The sequence below is a fragment of the Stegostoma tigrinum genome, chromosome 44 (assembly GCF_030684315.1).
Source record: "Stegostoma tigrinum isolate sSteTig4 chromosome 44, sSteTig4.hap1, whole genome shotgun sequence".
Taxonomy (NCBI): domain Eukaryota; kingdom Metazoa; phylum Chordata; class Chondrichthyes; order Orectolobiformes; family Stegostomatidae; genus Stegostoma; species Stegostoma tigrinum.
In genome coordinates, this window is record NC_081397.1 from 9733324 (window position 1) to 9757046 (window position 23723).

Sequence of the window (23723 nt, forward strand, 5' to 3'; positions counted from 1 at the left end):
ACTAACTTCGAGGGTATGTGTGATCAGGTCCCGTTCTGGAGTATTGTGTGCGGTTCTGGTTGCCCTGTTATAGGAAGGATATTATTAAACTGAGAAGGGTGCAGAAAAGATTGACAAGTGTATTACAGGGAATGGAGGAATTGAGTTATAAAGAGAGGCAGCAACTATTTGCACAATTTGAAGATTGAGAGGTTATAGAGGTTTATAAAATCTTATAGGGTGGGGAATTTTAAGACAAGAGAGCATTCTTTTGAGGTGAGAAGAGACAGGTATTAAAAAAGACATGAGGGCTACATTTTTACAGACTTGTTTAAGTATGGAATGAACTTCCAGAGGAAGTGATGGATGCGGGTACACTTACAATGTTTAAAGGACACTTGGATAAATGAATGAATAAGAAATGTTTGGAGGGATATGAGCCAAGCACAGGCAGGAGGGGTGAGCTCAGTTTGGGAAGTTTGGTTGGCATGGACAAGTTGGATCAAAGGGTCAGTTTCTGTGCTGCATGACTCTATATGAGGCAGCAGTCCATTGCTACGTGGCTCCCAAACATGAGGATTTAGAATTGGGTGAAGATGTTAAACCATAGCTTTGGGCAGAAGACATCCTGTTCATCTACGGCTACTGAGGGTTAGGGATATGTGCACAGCATTTGGGGAACTAACTGCATTCTAGAATGACAGAACAACCAGGTGACATTTCTCTGATGTGAAGTTCCCATGTTGATTTGGTCCATTCTTCAGTTGAAGATGACAAATGAACAGACCCCTGCCTGCCACCAGAAGGAACTTCTCTTCCTCATCAGCAGGGGCAGCAGATCTCTGTGACTACCTCCTCTGAAAGTTCTGGTAGATGGACGAGCCATTTTCTTCCTCCCCTCTGGCACTTGCCTCTCGGACCTTTGGTGTTTCAAGGTACATTAATGACGCATAAGTCACACGACTGTCAGACTCCTGCTGCAAGGGAACAGACATTGTCTTAATCCAAGGTTTATTGCACTTTCTGACCATTTTTCTAACTTGCCTTGAACAAAGGGGTTGAAGGACAGAGCATATAGGAGCAGGAGTAGGCCATTCACCCCTTCCAGCCTGCTCTGTCCATTCAGTGGGATCATTCAATTCAGTCCCCTTTTCTCCACTTTCTTCCTTAAGCCAGCTAAGAGCTCTATCCAACTCCTCCTGAACAATATTCAGTGTTCTGGCCATGACCACTTCTGTGGTAGAGAAATCCAGAGATTCCTCACTCTCTGGGTGAAGACTTTTCTCCCCATCTCAGCCTCAACCATCTCCTTCAGACCATCACCCCTTGGTTCAAGACAACCCCACCCCCAACTCCAACCCCACCTCCACCTCCACCCCTACTCCATCATTGGGAACATCCTCCTGGCTTTACTGTCTTAGAATTGTACAGGTTGCTGTGAGATCCCTCCACCCCATTCTTCTCAACTCCAGTGAATATAATCCTAATTGATTTAGTCTGTCCTCATTCGTCAGTCTTCTTATTTCAGGAATCAGTCTGGGAAAGTGAGGAAGGAAGTCATTAAGTTTTAAAAAAAGAATGAGCAAGAATGAACCATTTAGGATTACATTCTCATTTTGAGAGCGAACTACTCTACTATGAGCCTGGGTTCACATGGAAAACCAGACTGGGTACAGATTGCCTTCTGTCAAGGACATTCATTTTTTAAAAATATTTATTCATCGATGTGGGTGCCACTCACGAGGACAACATTTTTTGCCAATTACTAATTGCCCAGAGTACAGTTAGGAGTCTAACACTTTGCTGTGGGGTATGGAGTCACATGTAGGCAAGGCCAGGTAAGAATGACAGATTTCTTTCCCAAAAGGACATTAGTGATCCAGATGTGGTTCTCCTCTGGTGATGGCCATCATTAGACACCGAATTCATGACTTTGATTAATTCAAATTCCACCCTTTGCCATGGCAGGATTTGAACCTGGGTCTCCAGATTAATCGTGATGATACCATTCAGTGATGACCACCATCCCCAAGATCAGAGAGCTAGTTGGGTGTTTACGACATGGTTCACTTGATCAGACCCATTGTAATGATTACCCAATACATGAGACATTGGTGAAATTAATATAATTACTTATTATTTAAATAGAGAAAGACTATGGAAAGCTACGGGCCTGAGGGATTGGGATTCCTTGTCCATGAATCACAAAAAGCAAGAGTCCAAGTTCAGCGGGTCATAATAGTCTTTATTTTGAAGGGAATGTGATATAAAAGATGGAAGGCTTTGTGTAAACCTCACAAAGCATGAGTGAGACCACAGTTGGAACACAGTTTTGGGGCCCCATATCTGAGGAGAGATAGACTGGGCACGGGGGCAGCTCAGAGAAGGTTCACTCAGCTGATCCTAGGTATGGAGAGCCTGTTCGATGAAGGAGAGTTTGAGTAGTTCAAGCCTGCCTTCATTGGAGTTTAGAAGTACCAGAAGAAATAATTGAAGAATTCTGGATGATATGGGGAGATGTAGAGAAAGGTTGTTTCCCCTTCTGTGGAAGATTCTGGGACCAGAGGGGCATCATCTCAGAATAAAGGCGGGGGGGGGGGGGAGCGGGCATGGGGTGGCCAATCAAGGTGGAGGTGAGGAGGAATTTCTTCTTTCTGAGAGGAGTGAATCTGTAGAAGTCTTGACTGCAGACGGTTGTCAAGGCTGGGCTGTGAAGTATATTCAAGGCTGAGATTTTCAATTAGGAAGGGCAATCGAGGGTTATGGGGCAGAAAGTGAAGTTGAGGATGATAAGATCAGCTGTGATCTTAGTGAACAGGGGATGCAGACATTAAGTGCTAAATGGCCTACCTCTGATAGTTTTAATGCACTTGGGCAGGGATAACAAGTCAAAGATGTAGACAAAATGTCATAAGATCCTACAGTAGTGAAATTCTCGGGGTGCTAGTCCACATTTTCCAGAAGATAGTTAAGTAGTTAAGAAGGCATTCAGGATATTTGCCTTTATTAGTACAGGCATAGATTATAACAGTGGGTAGGTGATGTTGGAGCTGGACAGGACTTTGGTGAGGCCACAGCTGGAGCACCATAGGAAGGATGTGTTTGCATTGGGCAGGGTGCAGAGGAGACTGACCAGGATGTTGCCTGGGATGGGACATTTCAGGCAGAACAAAAGGATGGATAAGGTCAGATGGGAGCAGAGAAGGTTGAGGGGGGACCTGGTAGAGCTATATTAGACTGTGAGAGACATAGTTGCAAGGCATATTTCCAACACGTAGAGGGATGGGTAAGCAGGCATCATGGATATAAAGCTAAAAAGAACCTTGAGTAGAATATCGTTCATCCAGAGGATGGTGGGGAATCTGGAACTCGCTGCCTGTAAAAGTGGGACAGGCAGAAACCCTCATCACATTGAAGAAGTATTTAGATGTACAACTGCATTGCCATAGCCTCCTAAGGTCAAAGATGAGGGCAATGTTCCTTACAGATCTTTGCTGACTGGCACCCCTCCTTGTCCTGTAAAGGTCTCTGAAACAATAAAAACTTACTGGTTCTCTTCTTGTCCTGACGGAGCCTGGAAGGAATAACCAAAAAAAGGTTTAAGTGCACAATATGGCTCAACATTTCATTTACCGTCTCTCTCGGCATTAACTGTGGTGTGTGTCGCTTAAGAAAAGCGGGTGCAGGAGCAGACAAGGCTGGGGGTGACAGGACAAGGGGACAGCTCAGTTACGAAAGCACACAGTGCCCTTGGCTTTATTAATAGGGGCGTGGAGCCCAGCAGCAGGAAGAGAAGGCTGAAGTTTTACAAAACACTTACGAGGCATCAGCTGGAGCGTTGCCTGCAGTCTGGGTGCCACATTACAGGAAAGATACGAACGCATCCAAGAGAGAGAGAGAGAGAATGTGCACCGAAGCACTTTTTGATTTGATTTACTGGTGTCACATGAACAGAGATGCAGTGAAAAGTCTTGTTTTATGTGCTCTGTAGGCAGGTAGTACAGTACAAACTGCATCAGGGCAGCAGAACCAAGTGCAGAATCTAGTGTAGAGATAAGAAGGTGTAAAGCTGGCTGAACACAGCAGGCCAAGCAGCACCAGAGGAGCAGGAAGGCTGCGTTTCGGGCCTAGACCCTGAAATATCAGCCTTTCTGCTCTTCTGATGCTACTTGGCCTGTTGTGTTCATCCAGCTCGACACATTGTTATCTGAGATTCTCCAGCATCTGCAGTTCCTACAATCGCAGAATCCAGTGTTACAGTCACAGAACAGAAACAGAGAGAGAGACAGACAACTTTAACGTTTGAGAGGTCCGTTCAAAAGCCTGATAACAATGGGGAAGAAGCTGTTCTGGAATTTGCTGGTAGGCATTTTCAAACTTCGGGATCTTCTGCCCAACGGAAGAGGCTGCAAAAGAATATAACTGGTACAGTCGGGGGTCTTCGATTATGTTGGCTGCTTTCCTGAGGCAGTGGGAAGTATAGATGGAGTCAGTGGATAAAAGGCTGGCTTGTGTGATTGATTCAGAAGAACCAGGTTCCAGGGATGAGAAAGTCCAGCAATCGGGGACTGTTCTGCCTGGGAGAAGAGAAGGCAGAGAGAGTGGGAGGTTTTCAAAATCGTGAGCAGGGGCTGGACAGAGTTGAGAGGGAAAAGCTGTTCCCATGTGGAAAAGAGGGAGAAGGTGTATAGATTTACAGTGATGTGGAAACAGAGTGCGGTGGGGGACAGATGTGATGAATAAACCTTTTCACCCAGCTAGTAGTGAGGGTGTAGTGTGTACTGCCTGGGAATGTTGTGGAGGCAGGTTCAATGGAGAAGGGATAGTGGATGCAGAGTTGGATAGAAATGGGTGCACAAGGATACAGGAGGAAAAGCCCAAGGGGAATACACTTCCATGAAGCAGTGCAGACAGAAGTTGGTTTCAGTCAGTTCTGACATACGCACACCATCTGATGGATGAGACATTTGAGTCGAGATATCCCTGTGGGAGTAAGGGGGAGTGGTTGAGAAAGCCCCTGTGCTTGGTGGAGAAGTGTCAGACTACGTTATCACACTGAAGGAATAGAGCACAGATTAAGGGAATGTTGGAGTTCAAGCTCATTGGATGAGTGAGAGAGAGATGAAGGAAAACAAGACTAATTTGGACAAGGTTGGCTAAGGAATCCCATATCATATTGAATGGCAGAGCAGAATCAATGGGCTGAATGACCTGATTCTGCTTGGATGTGCACTGAGCCAATACTAGTTTACTTTTGTGGGATGTGGACATCATGGACTGGACCCAACATTTATTGCCTCCATCCCTAATTGTCCCAGTGGGCAGTCAGATGTCAACCACATCGTTGTGGGTCTGGAGTCATGTGTCGGGCTAGATTAGGTAAGAACAGCAGATTTCCCTCCCTGAAGGATGCTAGTGAACCCAGATGGTTTTTGTTCAGAGGCACATGATCATGGATTCACACTCACTGTTAGTAAGGCGATACCAAGTTTACAGGTGATGCAAAAACCGATGGGAAGCAAGTGGTGAGTGTGCCAAGAGGGACATAGATGCGGTTAAGTGAAGGTGCAAAAACTTAGTTGATGAATATTACGTGGGGAAATACAATGTGATAGAAGAAAAACAGAGGAGTTAAAGATTATTTAAATGGAGAAAGACTGCAAAAGCTGTGGGATTGAGGGATTTGACAGTCCTCATGTGTGAATCGCCAAAAGCTAGCATTTAAATTCAGGGGGTATGATCACAGACCATAAGGTATCGGAGCAGAATTTGGCCCATAGGAGTCTGCTTTGTCATTCAGTCATGGTTGATATCTTTCTCGACCACATCCTGCTGCCATCTCCCCATAACCCTTGATCCCGTTATTAATCAGAACATATCGATCTCTGTATTAAAAACACTTGATGACTTGGTCTCCACAGCCCTCTGTGGCAGTGCGTTTCACAGATTCAACACCCTCTGGCTGAAGAAATTCTTCCTCATCTCAGTTCTAAAGGGTCGTCTCTTCACACCGAGGCTGTGCCCATAGGTCCTACTCTCCTACTCTGGGAAACATCTTCTCCATGTCCACTCTACTCAGGCATCCCAGCATTCTTAAAGTTTTCAACAGATCATCCCTCATCCTTCTACACTTCATCAATTACAGACCCATCGTCCTCAAACGCTTCTCATATGACATGCCCTTTATCCCTGGGATCATTCTTGTAAACCTGCTCTGGACATCCTCTGAGGCCAGCTCATTCTTCCTTGGATACAGAGCCCAAAACTGCTCACAATATTCCAAAGGTAGTCTGACCAGAGCCTTTATAAGACACGAGCAGTACATCTTTGCTATTGTATTCTAACCCTCTTGAAATGAATGCAAACATTGCATTTACCTTCTTAACTGCCAATTGAATCTGCCTGATAACCTGAAGAGAATCCTGAACTAGAATTCCCAAGTCCGTGTGTGCTTCGGACTTCCACAGCCTTTCTCAGAAAATTGTCAATGCCTCAGTACTTCCCATGGATGTGCAAATGGAAGGCAAATGAAAAGTTGGCCTTTAATTCAAAGGTAGTGGAGTATAAAAGTGGGGATATTTCTGCTAAAACTCTACAAGGCACTAGTCAGACAATAGCTGTGATATGGTTTTGGGGCCCCGTATCTGAGGAAAGATAAACTGGGCATTGGAGGCAGTTGGAGAAGATCTGATCCCAGGGATGGAGGGACTGTTTGAGGGTGAGGTTGAATAGGTTGGGCCTGTACTCATTGGAGTTTAGAAGATTGAAGATTCTCGGAAGTACTTGGCAGGAGAAATGCGGAGAGAGGTTGTTTCCCTTTGTGTCGGAGAGTCTGGGACCAGATGCATCGTCTCTGAATAAGGGAGGCCGCCCACTGAAGACAGATATGAGGAGGAATTTCTTCACTCCAAGGGAAGAAAATCTGTGGAATTCTTTACTACACAGACCTGTCAAGGCTGAGTCATGAAGTATATTCAAGGCTGCGATTTTTAATTGAGAGAGATATAGGGGAGGAAGTGGAGTTGAGGATGATTAGATCAGCTGCAATCTTGTTGACTGGTGGAACACAGGAGATGGGTTGAATGGCCTTGTTCTGCTCCTACAGTCACATGGACCCTATTCCCATAAGATGTTATCACAGAGCCTTGTGTTTCCTTTCTGAAACAGTGATGCAAAGTTATTTAGAAACATGTTACCTCCTTCTTTCTTCTTTGCTTGGACAACAGAGTACACAATTTCATCATGATTGGGGCTGCTGGTGTCTGAAACAAGAACACACTTTATAAGATTCCAAGAGAGAGAGAGAGACAGAGCGTTAACATGACATGTTATAAACACAAAGTGCTGGAGAAATTCAACAGCATCTGTGGAAACAGAAAAAGAGAGAGAGAAAAAACTGTCAATGTCACAGCTAACAAAGACAGAAAGTTCTGGAGAAACACAGCAGGTTCGGCAGCATCTGCAGAGAGAGAGAGAGAGAGAGAGAGAAACAGTTAACGTTTCAGATCCGGTGTGAATCTCCATCGGAACTCAGGAGTGAGATGTGGAAAGGTATCAGAATCAATGCTTTGAACAATGAAGGCAAGCACACCAAACACCTCCTTAACCACCCTTTCTACCTGTGATGTAATTTTCACAAAACTGTGTAACTGAACCTCTCGGTCTCTCTGTTCAACAACACTCCCCAGGGCCCCACCATTAACTGTATGAGCCCTGCCTTCGTTTGTTTTACCAAAATGCCATACCTCACTTTTATCCAAATTAAACTCCATCTGCCACTCTTTAGTCCATTAACCCAATTACTCAAGATCTTCTTGATAATCTGAAATAACCTTCTTCAGTCTTGACCATACTACCAATTTTGGTGCAAATGTATGAACTGTGCTTCCTAAATTCTCATCCAAATCATTTATATAAATGCCAAACAGCAGACCCAACACCGATCCCTACTTTTATCAGAACCTGTACAAGGAAACACATTCATTGTCCCTCAGGCACACGGTCACAAACTGACCTCTCCTGGATTGGGAACCAGAGGTGTCCTGATGTCTCTCTTTATGATGGAGTTTGCAGACAGCAAACAGAAGCAGGAAAACAATGAGGAGAACGGCAGCAACAGCAGAACCTCCGACCTGCAGAGCAAATTTCCCAGTGGGACCTGGAACATAGAATTGGGAAAACCAAAGATCACTCTGATTGTCACAAAGTCACTGAATGTAATACTTCAGGTGAGAAAGCAGGGAAGCGATCCCATTGAATTGGTGGAGGATGCTATGGAGGCCAGATACGTAAGGGCCAGGAGCAGGAGTAGGACATTCAACCCCTCTCATTCAATACAACTGTGACTGATCTCATCTCTGCTTTAACTCCACTTCCCCGTCCTCACTCCCTTTAACTGATTAAAAATCTGCCTTTGCCTTAAATTTATTCAGTGTCTGGCACCCACCACACACTCTCTCTGTGGGAGTGAATTCCTCCTCATTTGTTATAAATCTGCACAGACAAATGTTCTTTGGCTTTCTGTGGTAGAGAATTCCACACTTCCCCACTCTCACCTTTCCCCTCATCTCAATCCTATCCCATCTCCTTTAGCCTGAGAGCCTCTGGTTCCGGACTCTTCCCCCCAGTCATCAGGAACATCCTGCCTGCATTTATGGTATAAGCTTCCCCCTGCTAATAGCAGCAATTTCTATTCTAAAGACAGTACAAATATGGACTCGAAAGTGACCAAGTGGCAGGACACAGAGAGTGATGGTCGATGGATATTTTTCAGGATGGAGAAAAGCTTCTAGTGGAACTCCCCCGGGAATGGCTTTCGGGCTCTTACTTCACTCAATATGTTAACAAACTGGATCTTGCTGTTCTGGGGGGCTAGTTCCAAGTGTGCAAATGAAACTAAACATGGAGAACTGTAAACTTGAGGAAGACCATGTGAAACTCCGAAAGGACATTGACAAGTTGGTGGCGTGGGCAGATTGGTGGCAGGTCCAGTTCCATGCCGTGTGAACTGATGCACTTTGGTGGGAAGAATGTTGAAAGACAATACAAAATAGGAGAGTGCAACTGTACTCCTGCGTCAGTTCCCCACCTTTGGTCCACAGGATATCATAAAATTATAGAATCCTACAGTGTCAATGCATCCCACCAAGGCCCATCCCCATCCCCCTACCCCATCCCGAAAACACTACATTTCCTGTAGCTAATGCACCGAACCAGCATACCATGTCCCCTCAGATAACACGGCAATCTACAACTGATGGCTCCTTCCATTTTGATCCATACCTGACACAGTGAGGACGAGCGGCTCACTGCAGTTGATAACGTGGGCAACGGCATTGGCAGCACCACAGGAGTACGCAGCGCCCTCCCCATCAGGTGGCACGGTGACATGGAAGGTGGCTGTCCTGGAGTCAACGACTGTTGTGTTCCTCAGGGGGTGGGGGTGGTGGTCGTGGTAAAGCATGAGGTTTATAGGCAGTGTCCCATTTTCAGACGTACACCGGATGGGAAAGTGGTCACCGATGGACACAGCGGGCTCCTTCAGATCTGAGCTGATGGATGGGCAGCTCACAGGGACTGGGGAGGAGAGAGAAAATTCAGGCATCAATTAAATCCCCAGCAGCAAAAGAGAGGATCCCATCACATACTGCACACGGACATGACTTTTCAGGGACAGATCCCCAGTGGTGAAGGTGCAGAATCAGATATAGTTACTGCGTTTTCAGGACAGAAACAGGCCCGTTCACCCAAAATGGCTTGCCTGTCAAAAACAAGCACCTTGCTTTTCTAATCCTATTTTCATCAGGGCTCGTTCTTAAGGCTAAAGGGATCAAAGGGTATGGGGGGGAAAGGGGAACCAGAGCACTGAGACTGATGATCACCCATGATCGGATTGAATGGTGAAGCAGGCTTCAAAGGGCCGAATGTCCCCTACTCCTGCTCCTATTTTCTGTGATGCTATGATGGAAGGAATCATATGCTGGTCACCTGTAACATCCATGATTTCCCACATATTAAAACATGCAATACACATGACTGATCTGTGCTGTCTTACCTTAATTTACTTCATTTAGGTTGATAATATCTGATGTGCATTTACTTATAATAATTTTGTTTTCTTTGACCTTACAATAATAAAGATAACAAATGTTGATCAACCTTACTGGGACTGAAAACTTGAAACAACAATTAACACACTTAACAGATTTCAAGTCAACCTCACTTGAACTCTTTGTCCCTTACTGAATTCACTTTATTTTCTACTTATGAGACATGGATATGATTGGCGAGGCCCGATATTAATCAACTTTGTCCCTAGTTTTCCCCTTGAGAAAGTGATAGTGAGCTGTCTTCTTGAACCACTGCAGTCCATGTGCAATATTGGGCACAAACGCCATGAGGAAGGGAATTCCAGGACTTTGACACAGTGACACTGAAGGAATGGCTGATATATTTCTAAGTCAGGATGGTGAGTGGCTTGGAGGGGAACGTGCAGGGGTTGGTCTTGCCCTATATCTGCCTCCCTTTCCTTCTAGATGATGTGATCATGGGTTTGGAAAGTGCTGTCTTCGGATCTTTGATGAATTTCTGCAGTAGTCTCATAGATGGTACACTCTGCTGCGGCTGACCATTGATGGTGGAGGAAGTGGATGTGGTGCCAATCAAGTGGCAGCTGCTTTGTCCTGGATCGTGTTGAGCCTCTCGAGTGCTGTTGGAGTTGTACTCATCCAGCCAAGTGGGGAATATTGCATCACACTCCCGACTTGTGCCTTGTCGATGGTGGACAGGCTTTGGCGGGAATCTGGAGGTGAGTTACTCGCTGCAGTATTCTTCGCCTCTGGTCTGCTCTTGCAGCCACAGTATTGAAATGATGAATCCAGTTCAGTTTTTGGTCAATGACAGTCCCCAGGATGTTGGTAGTGGGGGAATTCAGTGACAGTAATACCATTAAATATTCAGAGGTGATAGTTAGATTTTCTCTCAATGGTATCCCCAGGATGCAAATAATGAGGGGATTCAGTGATGGTAATACAACTGAACATCAAGAGATTATGATTAGAGTCTTTCTTATTTGTGTGGTGCAGATTTTACTTGCCACTTGTCAGCATAAGCCTGGATATTATCCAGAACCTGCTACATTTGCACACAGGTTGCTTCAGTATCTGAGGAATAGCAAACGGAGCTAAACGGTACAGTTACACAGATGTACAGCATGGAAACAGGCCCCTCATTCCAACTCATGCATGTTGACCAGATATCCTAAATTAATCTTGTCCTATTTGCCAGCATTTGGAATCATATCCTTCTGAGCCTTTCCCATTCATGTACCTATTCAGATGCCTTTTAAATGTTGTGATTGTACCCATCTCTATGACTTCCTCTGGCAGCTCATTCCATGCAAGCACCACTCTCTGTGTGAAAAGTATTGTCCCTTAGGTCCCCTTTAAACTTGTCCCCTCTCACCTTAAACCAATGCCATCTAGTTATGGACACCCCTACACTGGCGAAGACCTTGGCTATTCACCTGATCCATGCCCCACATGATTTTCTAAACTTCTATACTTTATAAACCTCAGCCCTCGACGCTCCAGGGATAATAGCTCCAGCCTATTCAGCCTTTCCGTCTCCCTCAAACCTGACAGCCCCAGCAACATTCTTGTAAATCTTTTCAAAACCTTTTCCAGCTGAAGGACATCGTTCCTAGCAAGGAGACCAGAATTCAATGCCATATTCCTAAAATGGCTTTATCAATGTCTTGTACAGCTGCAACGTGAAATCGCAACCCTGATACACATTGCACTGAACAATGAAGGCAAGTGTACTGAACACCTTTGTCAGAATCCTGTCTGCCTGCAACTCACCTTTCAAGGAACTATGAACCTGCATCCTCTATGTCCCTTTATTCAACAATATTCCCCAAGATGCTTGCATTAAATATATAAGCTCTACCCTGATTTGCCTCACCAAAATACAACACTTCACTTTTATCTCGTATTTATCGAATTTGGACTCCTGAGAACAGTTCTGGGTTCCCATATCTGAACAAAGATAGCCTGGGCAGTGGAGGCAGCCCAGAGAAGGTTCACTCGGCTGATCCCAGATACGGAGAGATTATCTTTTGAGGGAGAGGTTGAGTAGGTACGGCCTGTCCTCATTGGTGTTTAGAAGAATTAGAGGTGACCTTATTGAAGATTATTACAGGAACCTGACAGGGGAGATGCAGACAGTAGTTGCTTCCTTTTGTGTGGGAGAGTGTATGACCAGAGGGGCATCATCTCAGAATAAGGGGAGCTTCCTATTGAAGTTGGGGATGAGGAGGAAATTATTTTCACTGAGGGGAGCTAATCTGCAGAATAATTTACCACAGAGGGCTGTCAAGGCTGGGCCATTTAGTATATTCAAGCAGAGATGGAGATTTCATCAGGAAGGGGAATTGAGGGTGATGGGGGATGAGGTGGGGGGAAGGCAGGAAAGTGGAGTTGAGGATGATCAGATCAGACACGCTCCCATTGAAGTGTGGAGTGGACTCGACGGGCTGAATGGCCTATTCCCACTCCCACATTTTATGTTCTTCACACTTGGAGGACAATCAGGTTACATGCATCATGCACATGCAAAACTCTTGCACAGAGTCAGGCCAAATTACACAGAAAGAGGCCACTCACAACCAAATGAGCTCCAGGAAGAAACTGGTCTCGGGATCAGAGCAGAGATGAATGTTGGTGATCTACCAATTACAGAACCCTCCTCATGGATTTAACCCTCCTCAGTCCCAGCAGCTAAATGTAGACTGAAAAACTGGGGCTGTTCCAACAGCAATACAAGATGACATTTGACGTCTGTTAAACTGGCAGATGCATTTCTGACTAATTGTCATCGACTGGTGCACTCTCCGTGGCGACCAGAGTCCCAATCCATCTCCTCTTTTCCATTGCCAATATTGAACTGCTCCCCCTTGCAAAATGTCCTGATCAGTTTCAAGATGCCAACCAAAAGGCGCCGTTTTAATTTTTGGCCAGATCAGCGCAGTGAAACTTGGTTTCTATCCTGTGTCAGCCTCCTCCCACATCCCCAACACACCCACCACCCCCTCACCACACCCTGGCCCCTTGGTTGACTCACTCTGGACAGTGACTTCCACCCAGAGGGACAGGAATTCTGAAAGGTTCTGGAAAATCGCACAGCAGTACCACCCTGAATCTATTAGGGTTGCTCGGTGGATACGATGGACGTTGTGAGGCATGGAATCAGAGTTCAGGAGGGTCTCATTTCTGTAGAAGTAAATTTGTCCCGTCCCACACACATAGTCCTGGGTACACTGACAATTCAGTGTGATGGGATCACCATCTCTCTGCAGTCTGGGACCCACCTGAAGTATCACCGGATTTTCTGAAATTGACAGAACGGTTAAATTTTTTTGTGACAAAAACCATATAATTTTGCTTCACCATTTTCAATGTTTGTGGCTTGGATATCTGCTTCACAGCTGTACTAAGTGTAACAAGTTCAGCTGCATGGACCTCATAGAATCTAAGCTCCCTGATTGGGGCTGTTTACCTTGTCTAAGCCGAGTCCTGGTTGAAAGGCATAAGGGATTGTGTCAGAGTTTCTGCTCACTTCAGAAGCCAGCTCTGAGTTGCCTCAGTCAGTGTCATGTACTGTACAAGTGTAATTAAAGGGTGACTTGGTGACTGGATACTAGCCTCTGTGGAGCTATTTCAGGAGCAATTAACTGTCTATTTTCATCTCTGCACGTGATGTTAATCATTAACGCGCAAGTATTTCTGACACCATTCCTTCTAAAAAGAGTTTGGAAGCCTGGATGGAGACTAAATGGCTTTATGCATCAGCGAATGTTTGCTGCATTTAGATTTTGTTGGAATGATTGGAAGTGCAGTCCTGAGAGATTGCTTGGGATGAGCAATCAGAACGTGAGTCTGTTTCTGGGACGAGATGCCTGAATCTTCATGTGGAAAACTGCAATGTTTGAAGTGCGAGTTGACTGCGATGGATTGGAAAATGCTACTGAAAGGAACGAGAGTGGGTAGGCAGTGCCGAACATTCAATGACAAATAGATGAGCTACAGAAATTATTTCTTACAACCTGACTCAAGAGTGCAAAGAGAACACTGGCCAAACCCTGGCTTCCAAAGGAAGTTGAAGATAGCACTAACTGCAAAAAAGGCATAAAAATTGGCAAGAAAAATAAAGAATAGCCCCAAGAATTGGGAACAGTTTAGATGACAGCAAGAGAGATCTAAGCGATGCATTGAGAAAGGTAAACTAGAGTATGAGTGTAAGTTTGCAGGGAACAGAAGAACTGACTGTGAAAACTTCTGCAAGTGTGTAAAAAGAAGTTTGGTGAAAACTAATGTAAGTCTTTTACAGTCAGAAACAAGGGACTTTATAATGGGGAACAAAGAAATGGCTGACAAAATAAATTCATACTTCAATTATGTCTTCACACAGGAGAGTATGAAAAATTTACTGGAAATGATGGCAATCAAAGAGACTGGTGAGATGGAAGAAGTAAAGAAATATTGCTGGGCAAATTGATGCGATTGAAGGTTGGTAAATCCCCAGGAACTGACAATCTACATCCCAGTGTGTTTAGAGATAATGGGAACTGCAGATGCTGGAGAATGCCAAGATAATAAAATGTGAGGCTGGATGAACACAGCAGGCCAAGCAGCTCCTGAGATGCTGCTTGGCCTGCTGTGTTCATCCAGCCTCACATTTTATTATCCCAGTGTGTTTAAGTAACTTGCCTTAGAATTAATGGATGCATCAGTGACCATGTTCCAAGATCCTACAGACTCTGAAACAGTTCCGACACATTATAGGGTAGCTGATGTAACCTTACTATTTAAAAATGGTGGTGGAAGCAAAACTGTGAATTATAAACCAGTCAGCCTGATATCAGTACTGGGAGTATCAGGGGCTGGGAGATGCTGAGGGTTCAACATCAGCAATCGTTTCAAGTCAACATAGGGGCAGTTTAACCTGGGTGGGAGGGTAAAACTGGAAACATTACAGCCAGCAACAGATATCAGATCCAGCACAATGATGTTATCAGTTCTCATAAACTGCTCAATTACTGCCTTATTAACGCCAATCAATCAATGTTATCTTTTTGGTTTCTGAAATTCAATTCCCTCTTGATTTCACGAGAATTAAATCAATCAAATTCCAACTTCTAAAATCCCATCCATGTAGTGCTACGTTTGTTTGGATAGAGGACTGATGAGTCAATAGACAACAGAGAATCAGGATAAATGGATCTGTTTTTTTGCTTGGCAAGCTATAATGAGTGGGAACCCACAGGGTTAAGCCCTTGTCCCCAGCTATTCGCAATGTATATTTATGGTTTGCATGGAGGGATAGAAGATGACACTAGAATAGTTGGGAAACTAAGCTACAATGAGCTATGTGGCACAGTGGCTCAATGGTTAGCATTGCTACCTCACAGTGCCAGTGACCCAGGTTCAATTGCAGCCCTGGGTGACTGTCTGTGTGGAGTTTACACGTTCTCCCTGTGTCTGCGTGGGTTTCCTCCGGCTGCTCTGGTTATCTCCCACAGTCCAAAGTTGTGCAGGTTAGATGAACTGGCAATGCTAAATTGCCTGTAGTGTTCAGGGATGTGTAGATTCAGTGGTTTACAGGGGGATGGGTCTGGGTGGGATGCTCTGAGGTTCAATGTGGACTTGTTGGGCCAAAAGGCCTGTTTCCACAGTGTAGGGATTCTGTGACTTCTGTGCAGAAATAATAAATAGAAATGCATAGGTTCAGCGAAGGGGCCAACATTTGACATCGAAAAGTGTGAGCAAAGAAATAGAAAGGCACATTATTAATCAAGTGGGAGAGAAGCTTCAGAGTGATCTGGTACAGAGGGGTCTGGATGTCCTTGTGCATGAATCTGAGAAAGCTGGCACACAGAGACAGCAGGCAATATGGAACAGAACTGGCAATTGCTAAAGGAATAGGACAGAGGAGAATTTGAGTGTTGTTGCAAGGCATTAGTGTTTCGGCGTCCAGAGTACTGCGTAGACTTTTGGTCCTCTTACTTGAGAAGGGGTGTAGTTGCATTGGAGGCAGTTCAGAGGAGAATGATGAAATTGATTCCAGAGTTGAGGAGTTTGTATTATGAAGAGAGATTGAGCAGTCTTGCCCTGTCTGCTGTTTAGAAGAATGTGAGTAGACCTAATTGAGGGAGAGAAGATAGTAAAGGGGGGATTGACAAAGGAAATGGAGAGGATATTTCCTCATGTGGGGCAATCTGGAACAAGATATCAAGGTGGCTCAGCGGTTAGCACTGCTGCCTCACAGTGCCAGTGACTCGAGTTCAATTCCCCCCTCAGTCAGCTGTCTGTGTAGATTTGCTCCAGGTGCTCCAGTTTCCTTCCATATCCAAAAATCTGCAAATTGGGTGGATTGGCTATGTTAAATTACCTGTAGTGTTCAGGGAGGTGTACGTAAGGTCAGTTAGCCATAGGAAATGACGGGTTATGGGGATGAGTCTGGGTGGGATACGCTTTGAAGGGTCACTGTGGACTCAGTGGGCTGAATGGCCTGTTCCCACACTTTTTGAGGTTCTATGGATTTCAGGAGAATGGGAATGGGGGAGATTGAAAATTGAGAGAAGCCATTCCTCCTCATCTCTAAGTGGGTGGAAGGGGTGGTGGATGAATCTGTAGGAATTCACCCACCCCTCCCAGAGTGCATGGGAGATACTGGGATGCTGAATAAATTGAGGGAGGGGACAGATTTTTAATCAGTGATGGGTTAACGGGAATGGGGGCTGGAAAATGGAGTTGAGGCTGAGACGTGATCAACCATAGTCGTATGGAAATGGGGGAGCAGACTTTCAGGGGACTGAATGCGTTCCTCCTGCTCCTGGCCCCTAGGTTCTAAAGTGACATGTACCTCGCACATCTACACGTCTGTAAGCTGATGTGTACACAGGACCATCGGGATAATCAACAAACTGCATTTGGCATCGATACCGTCCTGTATCCTCAAATGTAGCCCGCTCCTTTCGAAAAGAAACACTTTTATTTCTTGTCCGGAACTCAGCAATAACAGAACCTTCCTGATAAAATGTGTAAATGAATTCATTTGGCGTGGGGTATGTGCAGTTACAACTCAACCTCAATGTCTGCTCATACCACAGAGGTTCTGGCTCAGTCTCAATCCTCACAAACAATTCAGGAGCTGTCAAAAAAGAAATGACTTGAATTAATAACTGGATGTTAGCATGAACCAGACCAATCAGCTTCTTGCTGCTGGCCAAATCTCTACTTGTACACATCCCTTTCAGTCAACCTCATCATCCAACATGACTTTCTCTTCTGCTTCAGCAAGCAGCTGTGTAACCAATGCTTCCAATGAGGGTAAGAAAACTACTTTTCAAAACGGGCAATGAGTTTTGCTTTCACAGAGTCCTTTCCTCACTACTGTCCACTGTACAAACTATAGAAAAAAAAGATTGTCTAATTTCCAGGAGTAGTGTATCCTGTTGACAGAAAGAGCACAGGAGCTGGACATTGTTTAAATGGAGAAAGACTGTGTAAAGCTATGGGATGGAGGGATTTGGGGAGTCTTCATCCATATATCAGAAAAAAAGTGAGGATCTAAGTTCAGGACATCATAGGGAACATGACTTGTCATATTTTCAAAGTGAGTGGAGTATAAATGTTGGGAGGTTTTGCAAAAATCATACAAGGCATAAGTCAGACCACAGCTGGGAGACACTGTACAGTTTGGGCCTCATGTCTAAAGGAGGTTCGACTGGCTTTGGAGGCCGTCTAGAGAAGGTTCACTCAGTCGTGGGTATGGAGGGACTATCTGGTGAGGAGGAGGTTGAGCAGGTTGGGCCTATCCTCATTGAAGTTTCGAAGGCGGGGGGAAGCAAACTTACTGAAAATCCTGAGAAGGACATTACAGGGTAAATGGAGACATTGGCTCTTTCTCCTTTTTTGGGAGAGTCTGGGATCAAAGCAGCATCAAATTAGAATACAGGGTGCCCAGTGAAGATGAGGAGGAATTTCTTCTCTCCAAGGGGAGCGAATCTGTGGAATTCTTCAATGCAGAGGACTGTCGAGACTTGGTCATTGTGTATATTCAAGGCTGAGATTTTTAACCTGCAAGGGGAATCGAGGGTTACGGGGGAAAGTAAATGATCAGATCAGCTGCGATCTCATTGTATGGTGGGGCAGACACAATGAGCTGAATGACCTCATTCTGATCCCATGTGTCCAGAATTTGAGAACGTCAGTGTCACAAGTCACTGCTCTACCGAGATACCAGTTAGCACCGGCTACATGTGTAATAAGATATGGCTGAGGTCCACAATTCTGTCTTTGATGCATCACGTTAATGTTTGAAAAGGAGAACCGATCATCTGATGATGTCCTGCATTCACTGTGGAAGAGAAACTGCGCAGTGGGAGGTGTTTAACAAAGGATTACAAGAATGAATTAGACTTATGGTCACAGAGTCATACAGCGCAGGAACAGACCCCTCAGTCTGAGTGAAATATTAAAAAAAAACACTCATGCCCTCAAAATCACAAGACGGTCATACATACAAACACATGAATGAATCGTAACATTGAAAGGACAAAAACAGAAGGAAATAGCCAGTTCAGTAGAAAGCTGAAGAGTTGGATGAGGAGAATTGAAACATAGAAAATAGGATCAAGGAGTGGAGCTCTGTCAATCAATGAGATTGTCCAACTCAGTCCCCTGTGTGTGAAGAACTGTACATGATACAAGGGGTTCTGTTGGTGTTCTGGTCATATCACCAACTAGCAACTGAGCGAACCAGAGTGACAGACCCAAGGGTGGGTTCAAATCTCCTCTTCACTGTGAGAGTTGCGAGGGAACAGTCGTTCAGTCTCAGTCAGATCTGGGCTCGATATTGGATCTAGGATACGGTGTCCATCAAACCCATCAACCCCACCTTCAGAAGAGTCCCGCCTGGAATCTTTGTCAGATCTTTGCCCTTCCGGATCCCATTACCAACAATTCTCAAGTGACCAAGCTGCCCAGTCCATGGGCATATGGCTCAGTGCTTGACAGCAAAGCTCGGGTGGAGGGGGCGGAATTTGGTGAAAAGCTGGCGGGGTGGACCGACAATCATAACAGCAAATTCCAGTCAAACTTTGCACATCACAACAGCAGTGGTGCTATCCCAACAGAATCCCAATACCATAGATAATAAAGTGTGAAGCTGGATGAACACAGCAGGCCAAGCAGCATCTCAGGAGCACAAAAGCTGATGTTTCGGGCCTAGCCCCTTCATCAGAGACTGCTTTTTTTGCTTTTCCCACCCCCATCCATTCCTGGGAATTAATACAACTCCCCTCAAATGCCTGAAGGGATGCGACTTGAGACAAAGAGATTGACTAATTCAAAACTGGCGTGACTCACCGGATACTCTCACGAGAATGCTGTTACTGTCGGCTGTTGTTTGTGTCAAAGTTTGGCATCTGTATTCCCCATTATGCTCTATTCCAGCAGCCTCAATGGTGTAAATCTTCTCGCTGAACTCTTTGATATTGTTGTTTACGAACCACTTATATCTCACAGAATGAAGCTCTCGACCAGCATCACATCTAAGAATGATCCAGTCACCCGTTAAGAATCTCCTCCACATTGGCTCCAGCGTTAGTACGGGTGTTCCAGTCTCTGTTGAGGAACCTAATCCATAGAGAAACACATTCACATGGGGAAGAACTGAAACCGTCTTGCTGCAGTAGGATGGTCAGCTTGGTGCTCTGGCAACTTAAGCAGTCCAATATCCAGGCAAGGGCTGACAAATGGCAAGTAAAATTTGCACCACACAAATGCCAGGCAATGGCCGTCTCAAATAATAGAAAATCTCACTATCATTCCTTGACATTCAATGCTATTACCGTCACTGAATTCCCCCATTATCAACACCCTGGGGATTATCACGAAGAGAGAATCTAACTATTAGCCCCTTAACATTCAATGGTGTAACACTGAATCCCCCACTGTCGACATCCTGGGGTTGACTACCATCACTCTCTTAATGTTCATTGAACCACCACTGACCCCTCCACGATCAACATCCAGGTGGTTACCACTGAGAGAGAATCTAACTACTGTTCCTTGACTTTCCATGGTATTATCATCACTGAATTCCCCCAACTATCAGAATCCTGGGGATTACCATTGACCAGAAACTGAACTGGACTTGCCATATAAGCTACAAGAATGGGTCAGAGGCTGGGAATCCTGCACTGAGTGACACACCTCCCGACTGCCCGAAGCCTGTCCACTATCCCCGAGGTACAAGGGACTGCCAACATGGTGTTCTGCATGGAAAATTTTGTCTCACTAACTTGAGTGAATATTTTGAAGAATGACAAAGAAGATTGATGAAGGCAGAGTGGTGGACATTGTCCAAATGGACTTCAGCAAGGTGCTTGCCAACATTCCACATGGTAGGCTGGTTAGCAAGGTAACATCACATGGAATACAGGGAGAGCTAGACAATTGGATACAAAACTGGCTTGTAGGTAGGATACACAGGATGGTGGCGCAGGGTTGCGTTTCAGTCAGAAGGCCTGTGATCAGCAGTGTGCCGCATGGGTCGCCGCCAAATCCGCTATTTTTCATCAATTACACAAATGATTTGGATGTGAATGTAAGAAGCATGGTTCCTAAGTTTGCAGTTGACACCAAATTTGGTGGTAAAATATACAGTGAAAATGTTTATCTCAGAGTACAGTGAGACCACGGATGGGCTGAGGAGTGCAGATGGAGTTTAATTTAAATAAAGGTGAGGTGTTGCATTTTAGTGAGGCAAATTAGGGCAAGACTTACACACTTGATGGTAGGATCCTGGGAGTGCTGCCAAACAAAGAGACCTTGGGGTGAAGGTTCATAGTACATTGAGGGAGTTGAAAGAAATGAAGAAGATGTTTGTTATGTTTGCCTTCATTGGTCAGTTCATTGAGTATAGGAGTTGGGAGGTCATGCTGTGGCTGTAGAGGAGATTGGTTAGGCTACGTTTAGAATACTGCTACAGGAAAGATGTCGACAAACTTGAAAGGGTTCAGAAAAGATTAACAAGGATGTTGCCAGGGTTGGAGGGTTTGAGCTGTAGGGGCAAGTTGAATAGGCTGGAGTTATTTTTCCTGGAGCATTGGAGGCTGAGGGGTGACCTTTCTGAGGGGCACGAATAGAGTGAATAGCCAAGGTCTTTGCCCCAGGGTACGGCAGTCCAGAGCCAGAGGGCACAGGTTTAACATGAGAGGGGAAAGATTTAAAAGGGACCTAAAAGGCAACTTTTTAATGCAGAGGGTGGTGCATGCTTGGAAGCAGCTGCAAGAGGAGGCGCTGGAGGCTGGTATAATTACATTTAAAGTGCATTTGGATGAGTACATGAGTAGGAAGAGAATTAGCGGGATATGTGCCAAATAGGACTAGATTAATTTAGGCTATCTGGTTGGCATGGATGATTTGGTCCAAAGGGTCTGTTTCCATTGTTGTAAATCTCTATGACGCAAAGTCATGAGTGTGAAGGACTCGAAATGTTAACTCTGATTTTCTCACTCCCTCTCTCTCCACAGATGCTGCCGGACCTGTTGAGTTTCTCCAGCTCTCTCAGTGTTTGTTTCAGATCTTTTGCACCCACAATACTTTCCATTGGCTGCAGTACTGACACTGTGGAGTTCATCAATATGTCATAAAACGAAGCTGCACTGGAGATCAACATACCTTCTTGTATTTGTACAATCATCGCTTGTGCTGAAAACACACAACCAGGTACAATTGATAAGTTTTGTGGGCTTTATGTCAACATATAGAAAATTATTCAGTGGCTACATCTTTGAAACTTGCTCCAGGTAAGTCATGCTTTAAAATACATCGAAGTGATGTGTCCTATCCCCTGAAATGTTTATTAACAATGTCCGCAGATGTCTTTCCCATTGCCCAAAAGAAATGGGTTTAGAAAGTAGATTCAGGACTGAGCTCGTGAGATTTTTTTTATCAGGAAGGGGAAATCGATGGAAAAGTGGAGTTGGGGATGATCAGATTAGTCACGATCTCCTGGAATGGTGGAACAGACTCAATAGGGTGAAGGGCCGACTGCTGATCAAATGGCTTAGCTTAATTTGTTCAGTGGTGATGCGTAATGAGGCTCACTTGTTGAGGTCCTGTGCATGTGACGGTGTGTGAGCAAAAGTACACGTGCATGTGTATGTGCACAAGAAAAAGTGTGTGTGTGTGTGTGTGAGAGAGAGAGAGAGAGAGAGAAAGAGAGAGCGTGCGTGTGTGAGAGAGAGAGTGTGTGTTTGTGTGTAACAGAATTTGTGCTTGTGTGTGTGCATGTCAGATAGAGTATGTGTGAGAAAGTGTGCATGTGTGTGTGTCAGAGACAGTGATAGAGACGAGTCTGTGACTGTGTATGTCTGTGAGACAGGGGTGTCTTTGTGTGTGTGAGAGAGACAGAGAAGTCTGTGTGTGTATGTGCATGTGTGAGTGAGTGAGAGAGGGGAGAGGACAAAGAGTGACCCTGTGAGGGAAAGAGAGGGAAGGAGAGAAAGAAAAGGATGGGAGAAACAGAGACAGCAATAGGATGTTTAGAGTCAGAAAGAGACACAGTGAGAAAAAGTGTGAGGCATAGCGTGGGACAGACAGAAGGAAGAAAGAAAAGGAGTGAGTGAGCATGGGAGCAAGAAAGAGAGAGGGAGAGAGAGAGTTGGGAGACAGAGAGAAAATGGGAGGGAAGACAGAGATAGGGAGAAGGAGAAGGGAGATGGGTCAGAGAGAGAGAAAGAGAGAGCGAGGAACATGGGCAGATTCAGAGAGAGACAGGGAGAGAGTTTTTCTAGGGTCCTGGATTTAATTCCTGTCATGGGCTGAGAGTCAATGTTGAATTCTATAAAAATATAGAACAAAAAGTGAAGTCAATTAATCATGAGCCCAACCAGTGATGCCTGCAACCTGTGAATGAATTCTTTAGTAATCATTGTGTCATTTTTTAATGAGATTGAGTTCAAAACAGCCATTTGGCCCCTCGAGCCTGTTGTCTCAGGGAGACCCTGTATATCTGCAGCAAGACATCCTGACTTCCAAACTTCAATCCTCTTGCAATGAACGCCCATGTCCTATTTACCTTCCTAATAACTGGTCACACCTGAATGTCTACTTTTATTGACACTTGGATCTCTTTGTATGTCCACACTTCCCAATACATGACCATTTCAATTATATTCGCTTTCTGTTTCTCCAAAGCAGAGGTGTATAACTTTCACATCTGCCGTGTGTTTGCCCCACTCAATGTGTCGAACTCACCTCCTTTGTGCCCTCCCCACAATCCTGCCCAATTTTGTGTCATGACCAAACTTGGAACCATTGAAGATTACAAAGTGTGGAGCTGGATGAACACAGCAGGCCCAGCAGCATCTCAGGAGCACAAAAGCTGACGTTTCGGGCCTAGACCCTTCATCAGAGAGGGGGATGGGGGCGAGGGAACTGGAATAAATAGGGAGAGAGGGGGAGGTGGACCGAAGATGGAGAGAAGACAAGATAGGTAGAGAGGAGTGTATAGGTGAGGAGGTAGGGAGGGGATAGCTCAGTCCAGGGAAGATGGACAGGTCAAAGAGGCAAGATGAGGTGGTAGGTAGGAAATGGAGGTGCGGCTTGAGGTGGGAGGAAGGGATGGGTGAGAGGAAGAACAGGTTAGGGAAGCAGAGACAGGTTGGACTG

General features: G+C 45.0%; 1 protein-coding gene across 1 annotated transcript; it reads right to left on the reverse strand.

Moving 5' to 3' along the window:
- Positions 1-314: 314 nt before the first annotated feature.
- Positions 315-21750, reverse strand: LOC132206912 (low affinity immunoglobulin gamma Fc region receptor III-A-like). The gene is made up of 7 exons (XM_059642010.1): positions 21729-21750; positions 19410-19679; positions 9262-9555; positions 7994-8137; positions 7176-7241; positions 3528-3553; positions 315-956 (listed from the first exon to the last, which is right to left on the reverse strand). Exons 1-7 carry the CDS (start codon positions 21748-21750, stop codon positions 828-830), a joined length of 951 nt encoding a protein of 316 aa, XP_059497993.1. The 3' UTR covers positions 315-827.
- Between the last annotated feature and the right edge of the window lie 1973 nt (positions 21751-23723).

Coding starts and splice junctions, on each gene's coding strand:
- LOC132206912 (XM_059642010.1), bottom strand. CDS start 21,750: ATGATTGTACAAATACAAGAAG. Junction 19,680..21,728: donor GATTGTACAAATACAAGAAG/GTATGTTGATCT, acceptor TCTATGGATTAG/GTTCCTCAACAGAGACTGGA. Junction 8,138..9,261: donor GCTCGTCCTCACTGTGTCAG/GTATGGATCAAA, acceptor TCTATGTTCCAG/GTCCCACTGGGAAATTTGCT.